Raw genomic sequence first — 24,657 nt, 5'->3', positions numbered from 1 at the left:
GCTTCCGCCCCCTGCCCAGACTCTGCCCACGCCCCCTTAATGCCAAGTCAGGGCAGAGTACGGGCAGCAGCTTCAGCAGATGCCACTGAGCATGCGCCACGGGTGCGCCCACGCTCAGTGCCAGCCAAGCCGCTGACGCAAGGCACGGTGCAGGCTGAGTCAGCGAAGCCGACCCTGCCTCCGGGTTCGGAGCAGCGAGGCGTTCTCGCGGCCGCGGCCCAGACACCTGCTCACAGGCGGACGCAGGTACAGAGATGGGTGGGGGCAGGATTACTACGAGACGGGTGGGTGGGGAAGGGACTCACAATTTGATGCGGGGGGGTCAGGTTGACCCCAAGGCTGGCCCCGAGAGGACGGAAGCGCCCGCGGGGCAGGGTGGGAGATGTAGTCCCTGATGCTCATCTGGCTAGAAGTGACGTTGTCCCCAGCGCAGGAAGCGGAAGTGGCCCATGTGCCCTGCCTCTCTCCTGGGGCACGCTGGGAAACGTAGTTCTCTCTCTAGGGGTCATAGAATCATAGACTATCAGGGTTGGAAGGGACCTCAGGAGGTCATCTAGTCCAACCCCCTGCTCAAAGCAGGACCAATCCCCAATTTTTGCCCCAGATCCCTAAATGGCCCCCTCAAGGTTTGAACTCAGTACTCTGGGTTTAGTAGGGCAATGCTCAAACCACTGAGCTATCCCTCCCCCCACAGCGAGGGGTAGCACGCTCATCAGTGCACCGGCCCCGCTCCCTGATTGGCGGCCGCTCGTTTCCCTGCCTGGTGGCGGGTGGGGGAGGTGATATATGCCTGAGGTATGGGGGACCTTGAGCTTGTCTCTAGGCAAGGAGCCTACGAGGGTCTAACATGTTGCCCACCGCCTCCTCTGTAGTGACTGGCCCCCGATGTGAAATGTTCTCCAAGGCTAGTTCCTCTGTCCTGCTAGCGATCCCACAATAACTGGCAATCCCCTCCAGTTTCCGCCTGGGCTCACGTGCTGCACAAAGGAGAGAAAATGCTGGTGGGCGTTTCACCCCTTTTCTCTCCATCTAATAATGCTGCGACAGTCACTCAGGTTTACCCCTTTTTTTTACTGGCTAGGGACCCTACTGGTAGAAAACCCCCCAGCCCTCACATTTTCCCACTTCCCTCTCTCTCGCTTGTGAAAACTCATCTGAAATTCTCCACATTTCCACCCTTCTCTCTGTAATGACCGAACGGCAATTGCAACTGCATCAGATTTTCCCTTTTTCCCCATGTATTTACCAAATGTCCATTAAAAAGTGCTGTGGTATTCCCGTGTTGAGTTGCGGCAACTTATCCATTTGTAGAGGGAATTTGTTGCCTCGAGCCATTCTCTATCCTGGCAGTTGCATGGGACTAAATGGTCAACTTTCCCCTCTTATTTGAGACTCATTTCTTTCCCCCTTTATCTCCATTAAAACGTTGGCTGATGAAAGTGACTTTCCCCATATTTAATACACATCAAAGCCAGAGGCCTCCACCTGTTTTGGAGAACAATGTCTCCCAGCTGCTCACAGGACAGTAGTTGGCTGATCCTTTTCTTTTCCACAGAGGGCACAGGATGAGGGGTTCACTCTGTGATGGGCTCCTTGCTGCCCCAGGCAGTGCCCAGAGTAGCTGAGAATCTCCATGCTACTGTGTTAATCCCTCACTTTCCCCTCACCACAGTCACCAGTAGTATCCCCCAGAAAACCCCATGATGAATGGTCCCCATGAGGGGTTGCTTCCTGTAGCACTGCTCGGGGTGGGTCTATGGTAGCCATTATTTTCCAGTCACAGGGCCTGGAAATGTCTTAAAAATTTTGGCTCCTTCATGCTGTCCATTCTCCTGTTAAAGAAGCATCATCCTGGGCTACTTACACCTGTGTGAATGGCTGGCAAGGGCTCCTGATAAATGGATAGAAAGTTATCAAATGTTGATATGAAACCATCACAGATTTTGCTTCCCTCCCACCTTTCAAAAGTGCAGCAACAGCAGGTTTTGGAGGGAAAACTGTTGCTGTGAATCCTCAGAATATGAGGAGTGAGGGAGGGTGGAAGGAGGTTATAACCCCCTTCTGCAGTGATCTGTTTAAAAGGATTCTGGCCTCATCCCTACTGAGCCATGTTTCTGGTCTCACTGAGACCAGTGTTAATCCAGAGTCACTGTAGGGAAGGACAAGGAGTGACTCCAAATTAATGTGGGGGCAAATAAGATCTGTCCCTGTGGGGAGTGGGTTTCAGTTGTTGCTAAAGGGGGGAAAGATACTCAGTTTCTCTCTCTCTCTTTCTCTGCTCAGGATATTAGGGTTGAGCTTCCTGGGTCAGACACTGCTGCCTCTATTGTGATCTGGGAGCCTAGGCTGAGCAGCTCCTGTTCCCTGGTGGGATCTGGGCTGGGGAGTGACTGTGAGTAAAGCTTCCTCTGTGCCCAGCCAAGGTGAGGACTTTCTCCAGCTGCAATTAGTGTCATAGGTAGGGCTCTACCAAATTCACTGTCCAAGGATTTTAAAAATTGTAAATTTAATGATTTCAGCTATTGAAATCTGAAATTTCACAGTGTTGTAATTGTAGGGGTCCTGACAGAAAAAGAAGTTGTGTGTGGGGGGGTCACAAGGTTATTGTAGGGTGGAGGTTGTGGTACTGCTACCCTTATTTCTGCTCTGCTGCTGGTGGCGGCGCTGCCTTCAGAGCTTGGCAGCTGGAGAGCAGCAGCTACTGGCCGAAAGCCCAGCTGCGTAGGCAGAGCCACTGCCAGCAGCAGCACAGAAGTAAGGATGGCATGGCATGGTATGGTATTGCCACCCGTACTTCTGCGCTGCTGCTGGCGGGACACTGCCTTCAGAGCTGAGTGCCTGGCCAACATCTGTTACTTTCCAGCCAGAAGTAAGGGTGATGTTAAGGAAAAGTTAGCACGTGACTCCATTTTGGTTTGGGGCCCACCATTGTCTAAAAACAAGCACATCATGCACCAGGAGGCGTGTTCCTTTGATACTGCATTCCTGTGAAAATCCTCCTCCTTGTCTCCAGCCTGCCTTGACTCCCAGTATCTGTTTTTTTTTTTGTCAGTCCCTAACTCCCTATCTCCTGGCCTTTGATGTGAGGCCTCCCATCCTGATAATAAAAGTTACTGATGCATGGCTTTAGGACCATGCTGTGTAATTAACATACTGGTTTAGCAGGAGGAATGCACCAAGCAGGGATAGGTGGTAGATAAGAAAAGGGTTTGTTTATTGGCTAAGGTTTCCGATGCTCGAGGGCAACATGCTTTGCTAAAAAGTATATAACCTTTGTATAATCTGTATTCGGGGTCCCCTCCTGGCTAGCAGGGGAGCACCACACTCGAGCGTAATAAACTTAGTGTTTTTTGGGAACTCTGTAGTTGTGGACTTTGTTTATGTGCCTCAGCCTAGATTCAAACTGTGCGTGTCCTACCAGGTGTAATTCGCAGCATTTGTGTGCGTGTCCTACCAGGTGTAATTCGTAGCATTTGTGTGCGTGTCCTACCAGGTGTAATTCGCAGCATTTGTGTGCGTGTCCTCTCAGGTATAATTCGTAACAGTGACAATACCGCAACCCCTCTAAAATAACCTTGCAACCCCCACTGCAACTCCCTTTTCGGTTAGGACCCCCAATTTGAGAAACACTGGTCTCCCCCTTGAAATCTGTATGGTATAGGGTAAAAGCACACAAAAGACCAGATTTCATGGGGGGAGACCAGATTTCACGGTCTGTGACGCGTTTATCATGTCTGTCAATTTGGTAGGGCCCTACCCATAGGTCAACCCTAGGCTCTGCCCACACCAACATCTGAACCAGAGACTCCAGGTGATTGATAGAGACCTCAGGGAACGTGCTTTGGATGTGCATGAAAGTGACTCTGCACAAACTGCCCCTCTTTACCCCACATCTCTCCTCCCCATAGTAACTGCAGGAACTGATCCAGCCATAGGAGAGCCAACACCCAGGAATGCCTGACTGTCAGAAGGGAAGGACAGGGGAAGGGGAACGCAAGGAGAAAAAAGAGAGTGAGACCTAAAGGGGCAGGGGGAGAAATAATTGGGGGGAGAGATTCCCAGATCTCTAGCCTACCCAAACACACTTATTGCAACATTCCTGGGCAGATTCGCTTTCCTGTGAGCAAGGTGAGGTGCAGGAAGAGGAAAAGCCAGTTCCTGACTCTCCCTGTTCCCCTTGCAGTGAGATGTGCTGCCCTGGGGATGATGTCAGGGGAAATCCCCCAAAGTCACTCCTTTTGTTCTGCTCTTCTCTCCCATTTGGTTCCCAGACTTTGTTACTGGGAGGGTTTCAAAATGACTTAGTGGTTTAGTCCTGGTAGGAGGGGCTGGGTCAATGCTATAATAAAGTGACCAAACATTTCCCCAGCATAGAATCGTAGAAATGTACGGCTGGAATGGACCTTGAGAGGTCATCTAGTCCAGGCCTCAGCACTGAGGTGTTGTCCATCCTGTTCTTAAAAACCACCAATGATGGGGATTCCACCACCTCTGTTGCTAATCTATTCCAGTGCTTAGTTAGGTTTTTTCACAATCGAATCACATAATTGACTCCGCTCCAATTTGTGATTCACTATAACCCCTGATCATTTTCAGTAGTACTACTCCCTAGCCAGTTATTCCCCACTTCGTAGTTGTGCATTGAGTTTTCCTTCCCTAAGTCTAATACTTTGCACTTGTCTGTACTGAATTTCATCTTTTCATTCAGCCCACTTCTCCAGTTTGTAAATGTTATATTGAATTTTAATTCTGTCCTCCAACATGCTTGCGACCCCCCACAGCTTGTATTATCTGCATATTTAGAAACCATGATCTCCAGTCTGTTTTTCCAAGTAATAACTGAAAATATTGAACAGTATCAGATCCAGGACTGGCCCCCGTAGACTGCCTTATATACATCCTCCCAGTTGGACAGTGAACCACTAATGATTACTGTTTGAGTACAGCCTTTCAACAAAATTTGCATCTATTTTATAGTACTTTCATGTACACCACATTTCCATAGTTCGCTATGAGAATATCATGGAGGCCTGTCTCAAAAGCCTGACTAAAATCAAGATATGTCCTGTCTACATTGTCTCCCAGATCCATAAGACCAGTACCCCTGTAAAAGCAGGAAATTAGATTAACTTGGCATGATTTGTTTTTGAAAATCCATGCTGGCTATAACTTATAATCTTACTGTCCTCTGAGTCTATTTGCTTAGAAATTAATTGTTTAATAATTTGTTCATTCCAGATACCTACGTGAGGCTTGTCTGGTCTTTATTCCCTAGTCTTCTTTGTTCCCCTTTTTAAAGATAGGTACTATGTTTGCCCTTCTCCAGTCTTCTGGGACCTCACTGTCTTTCAGGAGTTTTCAAAGATAATTGTGAATGGTTCCGAGATTGCTTCAGCTAATACCTTAAGTACCCTAAGATGAATTTCATCAGGTCTCGCTGACTTTAATACATCTAATTTATCTAAATATTTTTTTAACCTGTTCTTTCCCTGTTGTGGTTTCTGTTTCTTCCTCCTCTTGGTTAATATTAATTAAGACCCTACCTGAATTGCAGTATGATCTTCAAATAATTGCAGCTGAGTTGCGGACAAGACTTGGAAAATCGTGGAAAAGAAATAATGAATCTATATTAATTGCAGTAATTTGGAAAAGCCATAGTGGACCTATTTGTTTAAGAAAAATCTGCTGGAACAATATAAACACTCAACACTCTGACCCTCAGATCCCTTTCCACAGTACTCCCGTCCTAGGCAGCCATTTCCCATTTTGTATGTGTGCAACAGATTGTTCCTTCCTAAGTGGAGTACTTTGTATTTGTCCTTATTGAATTTCATCCTATTTACTTCAGACCATTTCTCCAGTTTGTCATTTTGAATTTTAATCCATTGTCCTTATTTTCCTGCTCTAACGCCTTCCTTCTCTTAGAATCATGAAATCATCATTTCATGAACACTTTCGCCCATATTGCTTTCCACCTGCAGTTTCCTAACTAACTCCTGCCCGTCCCCCTGGTTACTACTTCCATCTTCTGAAGCAAACAGGTGTCCTCAACACATTCCAAGAACTTATTGGACACTTTGTGTTTGGTTGAATTCCTTTTCTAACTGGTGTCTGGGTAGTTAAAGACCCCCCCCCACTCCCATTTTGAATTGTGTTTTGAATTGAATTGTGTTATTTATTTGCTTGACAGAGTCTAGAACATCAGTCTGCGGGGAAAGAGCCGGGGGGAATTGTGATGTGACATTACTGTTCTGACGTGTCCCCAATTGCCCTGACAGGCTGCAGCATAACATCCCATCCTTCTGGAGGACGTGGAAGGGAAATGGTTGCCATGGAGCCAGTTCAGGTAGGGATTATCAGGGAGTTGCTGGTGAGTTCCTGTTGGCGGGAGAAAGGCAGTAAATACATAGGAGTTGGGCACTTCTGGAGGGGGTGGTGGTCTGGAGGGAGGAGGGGGCAGGAAATACAGAGTGTGCAGAAGAGGAGGAGGACAGGGTGTGACAACCCTGCTGGGATTTGTTTACTGTAGGGCCTGGATCCTAGCAACAGACCCAGGGGGCTTGTGAAAATTCCCTAACTTGTGGAACAGGAAACAACCCTGCTGGACTGGTCTGGGGAAACTCCAAGTTCTGGAGCCTGAACCTACCAGCTAGAGGATGCTATAAGATATGAAGGGGCACCCAACAGTGAGGCCTAGGAAAGACACCCCATCCCCTCCCATCCGGCTGCTGGCAATGGGGAGGGTGTTGGGATTGCCACCAGGGAGTTGTCTCTGTCCTGCTGGGGGCTCCATCTCCTGAAACAGCCTCTGGCTAGTAGGTGAGTGATGAATGTGAAGACCCCTGCCATCTCTGTCTGCTAGAATGGGAGAGGGGCTCTCTTTTTCCCCTCACCTTGATGCTTCCTGGCTGCTCTGATGGGGTAGGGGTGGAACTCTGCTGCCTGCCTGCCTCCAAGAGCTTCCATGTGATTGGCTCTCCTGCCCTGTGAATGATGGGGTTGTCACTGGGCAGCAGGTACTGAGTGTGGGGCTCTTGTTCTTTCAGGGGCTGGTGACTTTCAAGGAGGTGGCTGTGTATTTCACCAAAGAAGAGTGGGCTCTGCTGGACCCTGCTCAGAGAGCCCTCTACAGAGACGTCATGCAGGAGAACTATGAGAATGTGACCTCGTTGGGTAAGGATTCCTATCCCCTCGGTTATTAGAAGGGGAAATGAAGAATTAAGGTTCACAACACCCCACAATGCAACCTCAACTCTGCCCTGTTTCAGCAACACCCCAACAGGCCAATGACACATAGACTAGCACTCTACCCTCCCCACTACAGAACACTTTGGGAACAGAAGCTACCTATCCTTGGCCTGCACTCAAACACTGAGCCTACTGCACACGGTCCATCTCTGACTTTCATAATGTCACCACCCCTTTACCTTTGCAGTGAGGATTCCTTCTGAGTCACTGCCTTCACTTACCACTTACTGAGCCCTGGAGACCACTAGCATGTATGTCACCAGACAGCTGACAACCCTCGTGGCAAGAACACACCCTTGTGCATCTTTATTGATGCTATCTACAACACTCAGCACTGAAATGAGGAATACCTGTTCCTTCAAGTTTCACATGCACCTCTCTTCATATCAGTCACAGCTCTGCCAAGCTGCTCCAACTAATCCCTCTGCTGTTAATGTAAAGCCACTAGTGACACAGTGCACACAGCTGGAGTGCATGCGGATAAATGCTTGTATTCAGATTTGTAGAACACAACACAAACAATGGCATGTTCTTAGTCCTTCCTTCCACTGATTATTGATCAATAGATTTTAAGGCCAGGAGAGACTGTTAGGTCATCTAGTCTGACCTCCTGTGTAATACAGGCCATGGAGTTTCATCCAGTTACCATTGTAGTGAGCCGAACACCTTGTGTTTGATGAAAACATCTTCCAGAAAGGCATCCGGTCCTGACTTGAAGACTTCACGAGATGAAAAATTTGCCACTTCCTTGGGTAATTTGTTAATCTTTGCACCACCCTTACTGACCTATTCCCAGTGATATTTGCTAGCTCCAGGGTTAGAGGGTAGGAGCAGAGTTAAGGTTGCATTGCAGGGGTGGTGTGTAGTTTAGTCCTTCATTTCCTGTTTTTCAGAGGTTTTAACTTTTGCCACCAACCACATGCTTGGAAAGGCATGTGGCAGCACTGGGCAACCTTAACTCTGCTTTAATGTTGTTTATGGGTATTTAATTTCCTTGATTTCTTTTTAATAGACTTTTTTGCACTTTTGCCGGCAAGCCGTGTCAGGTGGGGATGTGATTTTTCACACCACTAACCAGCAGATCTATGCTGGCAAAACTCTTAATTAGCAACGAGTCCAATATCTCTGTGTAGATTTGAGAGCACTTTAAAATATTGTTCTTAATACAGAAATGTTGGTAACAGGGCAAAACTTCCAAGAGAAACTCCTACAGAATATAAGAATAATACACAACACACATTGTTTGACAGTTGTCAATGATAGGGCTCAGACTCAGATGCATGGTGTAGCTCAGGTTCAATGGCCATAGCATGTCCTCTTGTGCCAACCAATTACTGTGACAGCAGATTGCTGGAAACCCTGTGGGTGTAATCTTGCTGCACATGTGAATTTCAATCCCTTAGACTCGTCATTTGATGATAGTAGTGACTAGGGCTTTAGGTTTATTAGAAACTGGGAAGTCTTTTCAGAAAGGAGGAGCCTGTACAGGAAGGATGGACTCCACCGAAGCCAAAATGGAAACAGACTTCTGGCATGTCAAATTAAAAAGTTCATAGAGGAGATTTTAAACTAAGTGCTGGGGGAAAGGCAACTAGGTGTAGAGGAACATATGGTTCGGACAGAGCAATCCCTTAGGAGAGGATCTTTTCATGGGAATTCTCTATATCCTAGTAAAGAGGAGAGGTAGTAGCTGAAGAGAAACGGTCAAATGAAAGAGTCCTGTTCAATTACATCACATCACAGACAACTAAATATTGACAAATTTTATACGTTTTTGTATAGAAACGCAAGAAGGCTAAATACTAAGATGGGTGAACTTGACTGTCTGGTTTTAAATAAGGATATTGATATAATAGGCATCACAGAAACTTGGTGGAATGATAATCAGTAGGACATGGTAATATCAAGAAATGACAGAGTAGGTTGTGATGGTGGGGGAGTGGCACTATATGTGAAAGAAAACGTAGAATCAAATATAGTAAAAAAATAAAAGGAGTACTTGTGGCACGGCTGCTACTCTGAAACCTGTCATAGTAAAAAATGTTAAATGAATCAAACTGTGCCATAGAATCTCTGATAGAAATTCCATGCTTGAATAATAAGAGTATAACAGTAGGAATATACTACTGACCACGTGGCCAGGATGGTGACGGTGATTATGAAATGTTCAGTGAGATTAGAGAGGCTATAAAAATAGAACACAATAATAATTGGGAATTTCAACTATCCCCATATTGACTGGGTATGTCACCTCAGGACAGAATGCAGAGAGAAAGCTTTTAGACACCAGTAATGACTGCTTATTGGAGCAGCTAGTCCTGGAACCCACAAGGGGAGAGGCAATTCTTGATTTAGTCCTAAGAGGCGCACAGGATCTGGTCCACAAGGTGAATACAGCTGAATCACTTGGTAATAGAGACCATAATGTAATTAAATTTAACATGCTTGTGAGGGGGAAAATACCAAAGAAGCCCACGACAGTAGCATTTGACTTCAGAAAGAGGAACTACACAAAAGTGAGAAAGCTAGACACATGGAAATTAAAAGGAGCACTCACAAAAGTGAAATGCCTGCAAGCTGCATGGAAACTTTTTAAAAACACTATAATAGAGGCTCAAAATAAATGTGTACACCAAATTGGGCGGGGGGCAGGGAAACAGTAAGAGGACTAAAAAAATGCCACCATGGCTAAACAACAGAGTAAATAAGGCAGGTAGAGGCAAAAAGGCATCCTTTAAAAATTGGAAGTCAAACCCTACTGAGGAAAATAGAAAGGAGCGTAAACTCTGAGAAGTCAAGTGTAAAAAGTATAATTAGGCAGGCCAAAAAAAGAATTTGAAGAGCAACTAGCAAAAGTCACAAAAACTAACACCATTTTTTTAAAGCACATCAGAAGCAGGAACCCTGCCAAACCATCAGTGCGGCCACTGGGTGACTGAGATGCTAAACGAACACTCAAGGAAGCCAAGGCCATTGCAGAGCAGCTAAATGAATCCTTTGCATCAGTCTTCACTGACGAGAATTTGAGGGACTTTCCTCCACCCGAGCCATTCTTTGCAGCTGGCAAATCAGAGAAAATGTCCCACTTTGGTGTCAGTAGAGGAGGTTTTGGAACAAATTGATTATTTCAACATTAATAAGTTACCAGGACTAGATGGTTTACAGATGATACAAAGTTATTGAAGATAGTAAAGTTCAAAGCTGACTGTGAAGAGCTACCAAGGGATCTCACAAGACTGGGTGACAAAATGGCAGATGCAAAGTAATGCACATTTTAAATCGTAATCCCAACTACACATACAAAATGATGTGGTCTAAATTAGCTGTTACTGCTCAAGAAAGAGATTTTGGAGTGATTGTGGATAGTTCTCTGAAAACATCCACTCAATGTGTAGTAGCAGTCAAAAAAGCTAACAATATGTTGGGAATCATTAGGAAAGGGATAGATAATAAGATAGAAAATATCATATTGCCTCATATAAATCCATGGGATGCCCACATCTTGAATACTGTATGCAGATCTGTTCATCCCATCTCAAAAAAGATATATTGGAATTGGAAAAGTTACAGAGAAGAGCAACAAAAATCATTAGGAATATGGAACAGCTTTCGTATGAGGCGAGATTAAGAAGACTGGGACTTTTCATCTTGGAAAAGAGACGACTAAGGGGGCGATATGATAGAGGTCTATAAAATCATGACGGGTTTGGAGACAGTAAATAAGGAAATGTTATTTACTCCTCATAACACAAGAACTAGGGGTCACCAAATGAAATTAACAGCCAGCAGGTTTAAAACAAACAAAAGGAAATATTTCTTGACACAACGCACAGTCAACCTGTGGAACTATTTGCCAGAGGATGTTGTGAAGGCCAACACTATAACAGTGTTCAAAAAAAGAATGAGATAAATTCATGGAGGATAGGTCCATCAATGGCTATTAACCAGGATGGACAGTGATGGTGTCCCTGTCCTCTGTTTGCCAGAAGCTGGGAGCAGACAACAGGGGACGGATAATTTGATAATTAGCTGTTCATTCCCTCTGAAATGCCTGGCATTGGTCACTGTCAGAAGACAGGATACTGGGCTGGATGGACCTTTGGTCTGACCCAGTATGGCCTTTCTTCTGTTCCCCATCAAGGGCTTACTTTGTCTCCCGGCTTGCCAGGGCTGAGTAATTCTGCTGTGAAAAGTGATATTTATATGTTTGTTAATATCACTTTTCACAGCCTCCCAGCTTGGTAGTAAGTCTGCTGTGAAAAGTGATATTAACAAATATACAAATGCCACTTTTCACAGCAGCACACTTACTAGCTAGCAAGTCTTTTTTTTTTTTTTTTAAAGGCAACCAAAAAAGCAAAAGAAACAACAACAAAAAAGACAAGAACATGCAAAACACCTTATTTGTGTTTGTATTCTGTTTAGGTCCAGTAAAGAATAGAGACAACTGTACATTATTTTTATTATTGAGTCTGCAAAAAAACCCTACATAAATAAATTACAATGATTTGGACATGTATATGTGTATATTTATTTGTTTGTCCTAAAGTTAATTAAGTATTTTAGGAAAAATTGTCAGAGAGGCCACCAGCAGGAGTTGGTGGCCACACTCTGTGGCTACTGAATGGATGGTGATCAATTGTTCTGTATGTGCCCTGGGGTAGGAAAAGAAGTAATTGGCTTGATCTGCAGCAAGGGATGTTTAGATTGGATATTAGGAAAAGCTTTCCAACTATAAGGATAGATAAGTACTAGAACAGTTTACCAGAGAGGTTGTAGAATCCCATCACTGGAGGTTTTTAAGCAAGTGATAGAAAAATACCTGTCAGCCATGGTCTATGTATACTTGGTCATGCCCCAGGGCTGGAGGATGGACTAGCTGACATCTTGAGGTCCTTTCTACCCATGTGTTTCTGTGATTTTTTGATTCATTATCTTAGCCCTTTTCTTGGACCTTGTCTCCCTCTAGAGAATGGGGGATTTATTTAGTAGGGTTTTTTTAATGAAAAATATGCACAGGTCAGCTTCCCCCTCAGTTTGCTTTGTTAGTCACTGGGTGTGAAGGGTGGGGGGACATAATTGGGGTCTTCTGGGATGGGGACGTAATTGCTGTTGAAGTAACATAGGCCTGCCTCCATTTACATGAATACACTATCAAGAACTGTCCACATGTGAATGAAGCACACTGGATAATGGAAGTCTCAAAGACTGGAGGTTAACGTGTAATGACTGGGTCCAAGGGAAGCAGAACATGGGAACACAACTGCACTGCACTTTGGGATGCAGGAGCTAGGGTACAAACAGACTGGGCTTTAAGTTTGCTGCTATTCAGGGCAAAGAGACTGAGAGTAGGAGACAGAGAGAGAGAGATGAAATCAAGAAGGCTTTGGAAAAACCGGGCAGATTACTCTGCCAAAATGAATGTAGAGTTCAGGTTTGCTTTCCCAGAGTGACCAAGGGATCTGTAAGTCCTGTGTTCCAGTTCCCTAAGCAGTGCAGTCTTGTTCTGAAAAGGCTCTATTGTGTTGCTGCAAATACCTACTGGCTGCAGCACCCCAAAAGAGACAGTGTTTATGAGGAGTCTGAAATCACTGGCACTCATTGAAGTGCCATCATAACACAAAGGGGTGTTACCTCCAGAACGGTCTGTCTCAAGAGTGGTGGAGCATGGGGATCACGCTTGCAAAAAGCAAAGCCTAGGAAGGAGCACAATATGAGTATGTCTACATTGCCTTTGGGAGAGATCCTCCCAGCCTGGGTCCCCAGACTTATGCTGGAGGGCTATATATAACTGTGTAGATGTTGCAGATTGGGCTGGAGCTTGCTCTCGCAAGCCGGGGTGGGCTTGGGAGCCTGAGCTCAGGCCTGAGTTGCAATGTCTACAGAGCTATTTTTAATGTGCTAGCACGAGCATCACTGGCTGAAAGTCTTGCTCCTTGGTGTAATGTAGACATACACTAAAGGGGGCAGAACCAGGAGAGCCTGTATAAAGGCGAGAGTCATCTAAGACCCTATAAAACCATTTCACAGCCCTAAGTAAGTACTAAGTATTATCTAGACCACGTCCTACTGATGTTTTTCCAACCTGTTCTTAAAAACCTTCAATGATGGAGATTCCACAACCATCCTAGGTAATTTGTTCCAGTGCTTAACTACCCTGACAGTTTGAAAGTTTTTACTAATGTCTAACCTAAATCTCCCTTGCTACAATTCAAGTCAATTCAATTCAAGTCAATTCAAGAAAGGTAAGCAGCAGAATACGGTCCCTGGACTTCAGGAAAGCAGACTTCGACTCCCTCAGGGAACTGATGGGTAAGATCCCCTGGGGGATTAACATGAGGGGGAAAGGAGTCCAGGAGAGCTGGCTGTATTTCAAAGAATCCCTATTGAGGTTACAGGGACAAACCATCCCGATGTGTCGAAAGAATAGTAAATATGGCAGGCGACCAGCTTGGCTTAACAGTGAAATCCTTGCGGATATTAAACATAAAAAAGAAGCTTACAAGAAGTGGAAGATTGGACAAATGACCAGGGAAGAGTATAAAAATGTTGCTCGGGCATGTAGGAATGAAATCAGGAGGGCCAAATCGCACCTGGAGCTGCAGCTAGCAAGAGATGTTAAGAGTAACAAGAAGGGTTTCTTCAAGTATGTTGGCAACAAGAAGAAAGCCAAGGAAAGTATGGGCCCCTTACTGAATGAGGGAGGCAACCTAGTGACAGAGGATGTGGAAAAAGCTAATGTACTCAATGCTTTTTTTGCCTCTGTCTTCACAAACAAGGTCAGCTCCCAGACTGCTGCGCTGGGCAACACAGCATGGGGAGGAGGTGACCAGCCCTCTGTGGAGAAGGAAGTGGTTTGGGACTATTTAGAAAAGCTGGACAAGCACAAGTCCATGGGGCCGGATGCGTTGCATCCGAGAGTGCTAAAGGAGTTGGCGGCTGTGATTGCAGAGCCATTGGCTATTATCTTTGAAAACTCATGGCAATCGGGGGAAGTCCTGGACGACTGGAAAAAGGCTAATGTAGTGGCCATCTTTAAAAAAGGGAAGAAGGAGGATCCTGGGAACTACAGGCCAGTCAGCCTCACCTCAGTCCCTGGAAAAATCATGGAGCAGGTCCTCAAGGAATCAATCCTGAAGCACTTAGAGGAGAGGAAAGTGATCAGGAACAGTCAGCATGGATTCACCAAGGGAAGGTCATGCCTGACTAATCTAATCGCCTTCTATGATGAGATTACTGGTTCTGTGGATGAAGGGAAAGCAGTGGACGTGTTATTCCTTGACTTTAGCAAAGCTTTTGACACAGTCTCCCACAGTATTCTTGTCAGCAAGTTAAAGAAGTATGGGCTGGATGAATGCACTACAAGGTGGGTAGAAAGTTGGCTAGATTGTCGGGCTCAACGGGTAGTGATCAATGGCTCCATGTCTAGTTGGCAGCCAGTATCAAGTGGAGTGCCCCAAGGGTCGGTCCTGGGGCTGGTTTTGTTCAATATCTTCATAAATGATCTGGAGGATAGTGTGGATTGCACTCTCAGCAAATTTGCTGATGATACTAAACTAGGAGGAGTGGTAGATGCTGTGGCAGGTAGGGATAGGATACAGAGGGACCTAGACAAATTGGAGGATTGGACCAAAAGAAATCTGATGAGGTTCAACAAGGATAAGTGCAGAGTCCTGCACTTAGGACGGAAGAATCCCATGCACCGCTACAGACTAGGGACCGAATGGCTAGGCAGCAGTTCTGCAGAGGAGGACCTGTGGTGACAGTGGACGAGAAGCTGGATATGAGTCAACAGTGTGCCCTTGTTGCCAAGAAGGCCAATGGCATTTTGGGATGTATAAGTAGGGGCATAGCGAGCAGATCGAGGGACGTGATCGTTCCCCTCTATTCAACATTGGTGAGGCCTCATCTGGAGTACTGTGTCCAGTTTTGGGCCCCACAGTACAAGAAGGATGTGGATAAATTGGAGAGAGTCCAGCGAAGGTCAACAAAAATGATTAGGGGTCTGGAACACATGACTTATGAGGAGAGGCTGAGGAAACTGGGATTGTTTAGTCTACGGAAGAGAAGAATGAGGGGGGATTTGGTAGCTGCTTTTAACTACCTGAAAGGTGGATCCAAAGAGGATGGCTCTAGACTATTCTCAGTGATAGCAGACGACAGGACAAGGAGTAATGGTCTCAAGTTGCAGTAGGGGAGGTTTAGGTTGGATAATAGGAAAAACTTTTTCACTAGGAGGGTGGTGAAACACTGGAATGCGTTACCTAGGGAGGTGGTGGAATCCCCTTTCTTAGAAGTTTTTAAGGTCAGGCTTGATGAATCCCTGGCTGGGATGATTTAGTTGGGGATTGGTCATGCTCTGGGCAGGGGGTTGGACTAGATGACCTCCAGAGGTCCCTTCCAACTCTGATATTCTATGATTCTTTGAATTAATACCTAGGAGGGCATATCTCTCTATCAGTGTTATAGAGGGTGGACAATTTGAGTTTACCCTGTATAAGCTTTATACGGAGTAGAACAGATTCATTTGGGGTTTAGGCTCTCAGAAAGACTGAATACTGGGTGCTGGGAAAGTCCCTGTTAACTGAGAAACCCCTGGACTAAGTGAATCTTAGTTTCTGTGCACTGCAGGGGGGCGTGACCCAACCTCTTTGTGCTGTAGCTGACTGGAGTGTCTAACTCAGCAAGATGGGAGTGGAGGGAAGCCTTCTCTAGCAGGGGGGTTTGCTCTCAGTGGTATCCCAGCATATCTAGTGACAGTCTTGAGGGAGTTTCTGTGACCCAACCCGTCACAGACCCTGCTCCCCAGCTGGAGCACCAGAGAGGGCCATGCTGCTCCATCTGGGAGCCGCGTGGAGTGGCCCCTGACCCAGCTCCCTGGCTGGAGCGCCGAAGCTGGAGCTCGAGGGCCGGATTAAAATGGCTGAATAGACGACCCAGCAGAGATCTGAGGGGCCCCACTCGATATGCCGTTCCACCTTGGCTGTGAACCATTGACATCTACTCTCTGACTATGGTTTTCCAACCAGTTGTGCATCCATCTTATTGTAGGGTCATCTAGTCTATATTTCCCTAGTTTGCTTAAGAGAAGGTCACGTGAGACAGTATCAGATGTCAAGTTATATAACAACTACTGCTCCCCCACATCCAAAAAGCTTGTTACTAGAGCCCTGCAAATCCATGGGTATCCGCTTTGTATCCGTGGATATCCAATCTGCAGGATTGGATGCGGATACACCTTTTTGTATCCATACGGGGCTCTACTTTTTACCCTGTCAAAGAAGGATATTAGGTTGGTTTGATCTGATTTCTTCTTGACAAATCCATGTTGACAGTTACATCTCACCTTATTTTCTTCAAGATGCTTAGAAACTGATTTTTTAAATTATTTGGTCCATTTTCTTTCCGGTTACCAAAATTAAACTGACTGGTCTATAATTCCCTGGGCTGTCCTTATTCCCTTTTTATTGCTAGGTACTATATCAGAGAATTTGGGAGGACTGGTAGCAAGGAGGGTTGTGGGCAATGGGAGGGAAGGAGGGAACACAAGGAGTGGTTGCTCCTCAGGTCCCAGGAGGTGGGGAAGGGTGAGAGCAGTTAGAGGAAGGATTATGGGGGTCATAGTGATTATCAGGGCTATCACTGTCATAGTGATTATCAGCTGCCTCTCTGTGCCCTTCCTCGTCTCTGAGTGTCCCCCCTCAGCTGTCAGGCCTCATGCCTTTCCCACTCCTGCAGTGTCTTTGGGCCTCTCTCTGTAAGTAAGAAGCAGTTCCAGGTGGACTTCCTCTCTGGCTGGAGTCTTCATTTGCTGGGACATGGAATTGCCTTCTCTAGGTTTTAGGAGCCCCTTTGATCATCAGTGTCTGGCTGCATGTGTTCCTAGTAGACATGGGCACAGTTAAATCCCTCATGAGAAGAGTGTCCTGCACCTTTGAGCACCTGGAGAGCTGGCCCCAGGATTCTACTGCTTTAAAATGGGCTGGAGTTAAAAGAACTCTTTTGGTGTGTGACAAATGTCCCATAAATTCACTGATCTCACTGGTCTTCTTTCCTCTGAACAGGGTTTCCAGTTTCCAAATCTGATGTCATCTCCCAGCTGGAACGAGGGGAAGAGCCATGGGCCCCAGATCTCCAGGGCTCAGAGAAAAGAGAAATCCTGAGAGGCAGCTGCACAGGTGAGGGATCATTAAACCAACTCAGAATCTGTCATTGCCTGAAGGAACCAGCTGGGATTACCAACAAAAACCTTGTGAGCTCTCTGAGTTCAAGATTGCCCCCAGGGGTGTCATATCCTCAGGGCAGATACTGTTCATGGCTTCCTACCCGTCCTAACTCTTGGCAGTAGCTCCCTTCCCCCTAAGTGTTTGGATGAGATCTGGATGCAGAACTGATCACCTCCTCTCGCCCCTTTGGGGAAATTCAGTGCCTAATTTTTTTTCCTTCTCCAATTGTTTTCTTGGTTTGTTCTCACCTTTTCCATTCCTGTTTCTTCAGTTTTTCTTTCTCTGTCCCAGCAGGTGATGGGATTGTGAGTAAGACCATGGAGCAGAATCTTCAGCAGGAAGATGATGAGCAAGTGGAATCACATGGGGTATTATTGCAAAGATGCAAGGGGAGTGTGTCCAGGAGCTGTGAGCAAGGAAAAGCCTTTGAGAGTCAGTACAGGCCAGGGAAGTGGCAGGGAAACCAGCCAAGGCAGAAAGTTGGTAAATCTGTTAATTATCGGGGAACTCACAAAGGCCTCAAGGAAACCACGGCCCAGCAGAGAATCCTGATGGGAGAGAGAAATAACACATGCATTGAGTGTGGGAAAAAGCTCAGTAGGCGCTCAAGCCTTATTAGACATCTGAGACTCCACGCAGGAGAACGACCCTATGAATGCTGTGAGTGCGGGAAAACCTTCACTCAAAGTTCACACTTTATTAAACATCAGAGGAGCCACAGGGGGGAGAAACCCTACAAATGCTGTGAGTGTGGGAAAACCTTCGCTCGGAGCTCAGTCTTTATTAACCATCAGAGAATCCACACAGGGGAGAAACCTTATAAATGCTGTCAGTGCGGGAAAACCTTCACACAGAGCTCAAACCTTATTACACATCAGAGGAGCCACACGGGGGAGAAACCTTATGTATGCTGTGAGTGCGGGAAAACCTTTGCTTGGAACTCAAACCTTACTAGACATCAGAAGATCCACACGGGGGAGAAGCCCTGCTGTGAATGTGGGAAAACCTTCACTAATAGCTCAACCCTTATTAAACATCAGAGAATCCACACAGGGGAGAAACCCTATGAATGCTGTGAGTGCCAGAAAACCTTCACTAAGCCCTCAACCCTTATTGAACATCAGAGGATCCACACCGGGGAGAAACCCTATGAATGCTGTGAGTGCGGGAAAACCTTTGCTTGGCGTTCCACCCTTGTTACACATCAGAGGATCCACAGAGGGGAGAAACCCTATGAATGCTGTGAGTGTGGGAAAACCTTCACTCTGTCTGCAGACCTTATAAGACATCAGAGAATCCACACAGGGGAGAAACCCTATGAATGCTGTGAGTGTGGGAAAACCTTCCCTCAGTGCTCAACCCTTACTGAACATCAGAGGATCCACACAGGGGAGAAACCCTATGAATGCTGTGAGTGTGGGAAAACCTTTGCTTGGAGCTCAAACCTTATTACACACAGGAGGATCCACACAGGGGAGAAACCCTATGAATGCTGTGAGTGCGGGAAAACCTTCGCTCGGAACTCACACCTTAGTAGACATCGGAGAAGTCATACTCAAGAGTGACTGTATGGATGCTGAGAGTGCAGGAAAACCTTTGCTCAGAGCTCGAACCTTATTACACATCAGAGCATCCATACAGTGTGGGAAATTCTTCTATCAGAACTCAGCCCTTTTTTATAATCAGAGAAGCTGCAAGGGAGATAAACACTTTAAAACCCTTGTCTATGGCTGAGGAAAGATTTTTGTTTTCCTTTTGCTAATTCCCACATAGTGAGTTTTAAGGCAGCATTTGTGACACTATGGTATCTCAGCTCCCCCAGCTGAGTTGTCTGCTTTTCCCTTTTGCAGCTCACCCTTTCTTGGAGTGAATCCCAGGGCTGGATTTACACCTTACACACTTCTAGGCACAGCATCTTCAATGCCCACCCTGCCTACAGTTGATCTTCATGTTGCACACAGTTTTAGAGAGGTAAGGCGCCCCTAGAACACTGGAGCCCCTAGGTATACTCCTTCTGTGCCTAATTGGAAATCCGGCCCTGGTGAATCCCACAGTATTTTTAATCAACTCCTTTGTCCTGTGTCATGGAAGTGTGTTTTCCTCCAACATGAATGTCCATCAGCCCCAGGTGGGGGAACCAGGAATGACCTCTACCAGGTACATGGAGGTTAAATCTACCTGCGCCTTGACTCCACTAGGTTTTCCATGGAGTTAGCTAGATTAAGTTAGTGATCCTGATGTAAAACCACAACTATTTTTTCAGTAAAGAAAATAGCCCATGTATAACAGTCAGGGTAATGTAGCAAATTCCTCACAATCTGACACAACCTCCATCACTTCTCCTAGTCTAACCAAATTAAGAACATCACATTTATACTTTTCCTCCCACTGCAAAGTGATTGTTAGTCACCAGGTTCCCCACTAGGGACAAATTGTCTCATTCCCAGGTTTTCTCACATTGCACTGGTTTGTGCTGAACAGCAGTTGGGTTTTATACCATTTTTCTCATTTTAAATATATTTAAATATAACAAAGACAAGGAGTAGGGATGGGGGGAAGTGTTTTTTCAGCTTCTGTGATACCTGAAGAAGTGGTGAGTTAGAGGGAGTCCGACCTTCCAAATTAGCCCAGCAACATTTCCATTGTTTGAGCCATGTAGAATTTATCTTCTGCACCTCTTCTACTTAATGTGTCATATGATTCAGGGTTCTCAGCCCTCTGCTTGGGGATCACACTTTGTTTTCTTTGATCCCAAAACAGTAATTTAGGGCCTGAGATGAAAGTGTCACAGAGCTGGAAGGGGAATTTGAATGGCTCTCAAACACAGTGAGATCATTTGTTGTTTAAATCCCAGTTTCCAACTGTTGGCAAAGCATGTTAGAATCATAGAACTGGAAGGGACCTCGAGAGGTCATCTAGTCCAGTCCCCTGCACTCAAGGCAGGACTAAGTATTATCTAGACCATCCCTGACAGGTATTTGTCCAATCTGCTCTTAAAAATTCCCAATGATGGAGATTCCATAACCTCCCTAGGCAGTTTATTCCAGTGCTTAACCACTCTGACAGTTAGGAAGTTTTTCCCAATATCCAACCTAAACCACCCTTGCTGCAATTTAAACCCATTGCTTCTTGCCCTGTCCTCAGAGGTTAAGAAGAACAATTTTTCTCCCTCCTCCTTGTAACAACCTTTTATGTACTTGAAAACTGTTATCATGTTCCCTCTCAGTCTTCTCTTCTCCAGACTAAACAAACCCATTTTTTTTCAATCTTCCATTATAGATCATGTTTTCTAGATCTTTAATCATTTTTGTTGCTCTTCTCTGGACTTTCTCCAGTTTGTCCACATCTTTCCTGAAATGTGGTGCCCAGAACTGGACACAATACTCCAGTTGAGGCCTAATCAGCGCAGAGTAGAAAGAAGAATTACTTCTCATGTCTTGCTTACAATACCCCTGCTACTACATCCCAGAATAATGTTTGCTTTTTTTGCAACAGTGTTACACTGTTGAATCATATTTAGCTTGTGATCCACTATGACCCCCAGATCTCTTTCCACAGTAGTCCTTCCTAGGCAGTCATTTCCCGTTTTGTATGTGTACAACTGATTGTTCCTTCCTAAGTGGAGTACTCTGTATTTGTCCTTATTGAATTTCATCCTATTTACTTCAGACCATTTCTCCAGTATGTCCAGATCATTTTGAATTATAATCTAGTTCCTCCAAAGCACGTGCAACCCCTCCCAGTTTGGTATTATCCGCAAACTTTATAAGTGTACTCTCTATGCCATTATCTAAATAATTGATGAAGATATTGAACCGATCCCTGGGGGACCACACTCCTTATGCAATTCCAGCATAACTGTGAACTACTGATAACTACTCTCTGGGAACGATTTTCCAACCTTATGCACCCACCTTATAGTAGCTCCATCGAGGTTGTATTTCCCTAGTTTGTTTATGAGAAGGTCATGCGATACAGGATCAAAAGCCTTACTAAAGTCAAGATATACCACATCTACTGCTTCCTCCCTTTCCACATGGCTTGTTACCCTGTCAAAGAAAGCTATCAGCTTGGTTTGACACAATTTGTTCTTGACAAATCCATGCTGATGGTTACTTATCACCTCATTATCTTCTAGGTGTTTTCAAATTGATTTCTTAATTATTTGCTCTATCATCTTTCCAGGTACAGAAGTTAAGCTGACTGGTCTGTAATTCCCCGGGTTGTCCTTATTTCCCTTTTTATAGATGGGAAATATATTTGCCCTTTTCCAGTCTTCTGGAATGTCTCCCGTGTTCCATGACTTTTCAAAGACAATTGCTAATGGCTCAGATATCTCCCCAGTCAGTTCCTTGAGTATTCTAGGATGCATGTCATCAGGCCCTGGTGATATGAAGACATCTAACTTGTCTAAGTAATTTTTGACTTCTTCTTTCCCTATTTTAGGCTCTGATCCTACCTCATTTTCACTGGCATTCACTATGTTAGATGTCCAATCACCACCAACCTGTTGTAGGACTTTTCCTACTGAGATGGGATTGTTTGCAGATGGGAAGGTTGGCTGGGTTTTTGTTTGTTTGTTTCCACATCACTATGGTGCTAGAACTTTTGTAAATAATAAGGCTCAGTAGTGAAGCAGATTTGAATGGATCAGAGGAGAATGCAATGGGAGAATCTCTTGTCCTGATTCTGAGTCATCACATTTAACCTGCTCTGGCATTTCTAGTTATATGAAACCGGATGTATCTTATACCTCTCTGTTGTTACCCCAAAATTTGGACCCAAGGCACCCCAGTAATGGCTTTCCTATAACTGTAAACCATTTGTCAATTTGGCTCATCTCAGTGCGTAACAGGAGGTGGCCTGCCTTAGAGGAATTGCGCGGGTTTTACCAGGGAGTTTGTCTCTGATCCTCTGAGGACTCCCCAGAAAAGACTAGTTCTGTTAACCCATGAGAGGACACAGATGTAGCCTTCCACTCAAAGGACTGATGTTCAAGCAGTAATTCTTTGAAAACAAAGTAACATTTATTTAAAGGAAATATTCAGTTACCATACATTTAATAGTTTTAAGAAAGAACGCACTGTGATACATAACACATAGCCCATAGTACAGTGGCATTGCATTTAGAAATAATATAGTAAGGTGACGCAATAGACTACACAAACCACATAGCAGATACAATGTTGCAAAGCATGGTACACATCAACCCCTTATACATATGTATAAAACAACATTACAAAACTCGTGGCGAACGGGGGAAGTCCCGGATGACTGGAAAAAGGCTAATGTAGTGCCAATCTTTAAAAAAGGGAAGAAGGAGGATCCTGGGAACTACAGGCCGGTCAGCCTCACCTCAGTCCCTGGAAAAATCATGGAGCAGGTCCTCAAAGAATCAATCCTGAAGCACTTACATGAGAGGAAAGTGATCAGGAACAGTCAGCATGGATTCACCAAGGGAAGGTCATGCCTGACTAATCTAATCGCCTTTTATGATGAGATTACTGGTTCTGTGGATGAAGGGAAAGCAGTGGATGTATTGTTTCTTGACTTTAGCAAAGCTTTTGACACGGTCTCCCACAGTATTCTTGTCAGCAAGTTAAAGAAGTATGGGCTGGATGAATGCACTATAAGGTGGGTAGAAAGCTGGCTAGATTGTCGGGCTCAACGGGTAGTGATAAATGGCTCCATGTCTAGTTGGCAGCCAGTGTCAAGTGGAGTGCCCCAGGGGTCGGTCCTGGGGCCGGTTTTGTTCAATATCTTCATAAATGATCTGGAGGATGGTGTGGATTGCACTCTCAGCAAATTTGCAGATGATACTAAACTGGGAGGAGTGGTAGATACGCTGGAGGGGAGGGATAGGATACAGAAGGACCTAGACAAATTGGAGGATTGGGCCAAAAGAAATCTGATGAGGTTCAATAAGGATAAGTGCAGGGTCCTGCACTTAGGATGGAAGAATCCAATGCACCGCTACAGACTAGGGACCGAATGGCTAGGCAGCAGTTCTGCGGAAAAGGACCTAGGGGTGACAGTGGACGAGAAGCTGGATATGAGTCAACAGTGTGCCCTTGTTGCCAAGAAGGCCAATGGCATTTTGGGATGTATAAGTAGGGGCATAGCCAGCAGATCGAGGGATGTGATCGTTCCCCTCTATTCGACACTGGTGAGGCCTCATCTGGAGTACTGTGTCCAGTTTTGGGCCCCACACTACAAGAAGGATGTGGATAAATTGGAGAGAGTCCAGCGAAGGGCAACAAAAATGATTAGGGGTCTAGAGCACATGACTTATGAGGAGAGGCTGAGGGAGCTGGGATTGTTTAGTCTGCAGAAGAGAAGAATGAGGGGGGATTTGATAGCTGCTTTCAACTACCTGAAAGGGGGTTCCAAAGAGGATGGCTCTAGACTGTTCTCAATGGTAGCAGATGACAGAACGAGGAGTAATGGTCTCAAGTTGCAATGGGGGAGGTTTAGATTGGATATTAGGAAAAACTTTTTCACTAAGAGGGTGGTGAAACACTGGAATGCGTTACCTAGGGAGGTGGTAGAATCTCCTTCCTTAGAGGTTTTTAAGGTCAGGCTTGACAAAGCCCTGGCTGGGATGATTTAACTGGGAATTGGTCCTGCTTCGAGCAGGGGGTTGGACTAGATGACCTTCTGGGGTCCCTTCCAACCCTGATATTCTATGATTCTATGATTCTATACAATATCTACACATTGAATGACCACCAGCCAGTCACAAACTGTGCTTCTGATCCCAGCCCTCTTTATTGCATTCCAGTTCTCTGACTCCCAATCAGCACCTAGGTCCAGTACAGTGAGAAGTTATTTAAAAACTTTTCTCACTAAACAAAATGTTCTTCTGAACCCCAAAGGGCCAGCACATTGCCAGGTCAATATTAGGTTGGACCTTACCCAAAATACCACGGTTCCAGTCAGTCCTTTAGTAACCAAAACTAAAGGTTTATTTTAAAAGAAATAAAAAGAGAGTTGTTAAATGTTTAAAGCACTCAGATACATACAGTGACTTGAGAGTCCATGTATCGGGTTCTTAGGAGTATTGGTGAGTTGCTGGCTTGAAAGTCCCTCTGGAAGACATCCACAGCTTGAATGGTCATTCAGTCCTTTGTTCAATGCTTCAGCTTGTAGAGGAGTTGTTCCAGAGGTAGGGAGCAGGACTGAA

General features: G+C 45.3%; 1 protein-coding gene across 1 annotated transcript; it reads left to right on the top strand.

Moving 5' to 3' along the window:
- The first annotated feature begins 209 nt into the window (after window positions 1–209).
- LOC141984300 (uncharacterized) lies at window positions 210–23,028 on the top strand. The gene is made up of 6 exons (XM_074947232.1): window positions 210–246; window positions 2,284–2,423; window positions 6,279–6,346; window positions 7,047–7,173; window positions 17,313–17,426; window positions 17,766–23,028. Exons 3-6 carry the CDS (start codon window positions 6,323–6,325, stop codon window positions 19,037–19,039), a joined length of 1,539 nt encoding a protein of 512 aa, XP_074803333.1. The 5' UTR covers window positions 210–246; window positions 2,284–2,423; window positions 6,279–6,322; the 3' UTR covers window positions 19,040–23,028.
- Window positions 23,029–24,657: the final 1,629 nt, after the last annotated feature.

This window comes from Natator depressus, chromosome 3, assembly GCF_965152275.1.
Source record: "Natator depressus isolate rNatDep1 chromosome 3, rNatDep2.hap1, whole genome shotgun sequence".
NCBI classification, from domain to species: Eukaryota; Metazoa; Chordata; order Testudines; family Cheloniidae; genus Natator; species Natator depressus.
Note: the sequence above shows the minus strand (reverse complement) of the source record. Positions and strands in the feature narration are given on the sequence as shown.

What these genes read in the sequence shown, in the direction of transcription:
- LOC141984300 (XM_074947232.1), top strand. Translation starts at nt 6,323, where the DNA reads ATGGTTGCCATGGAGCCAGTTCAG. An exon ending in TGAGAATGTGACCTCGTTGG is followed by an intron (nt 7,174 to 17,312) that starts GTAAGGATTCCT and finishes TCCTCTGAACAG; the next exon opens with GGTTTCCAGTTTCCAAATCT. An exon ending in CCTGAGAGGCAGCTGCACAG is followed by an intron (nt 17,427 to 17,765) that starts GTGAGGGATCAT and finishes TCTCTGTCCCAG; the next exon opens with CAGGTGATGGGATTGTGAGT.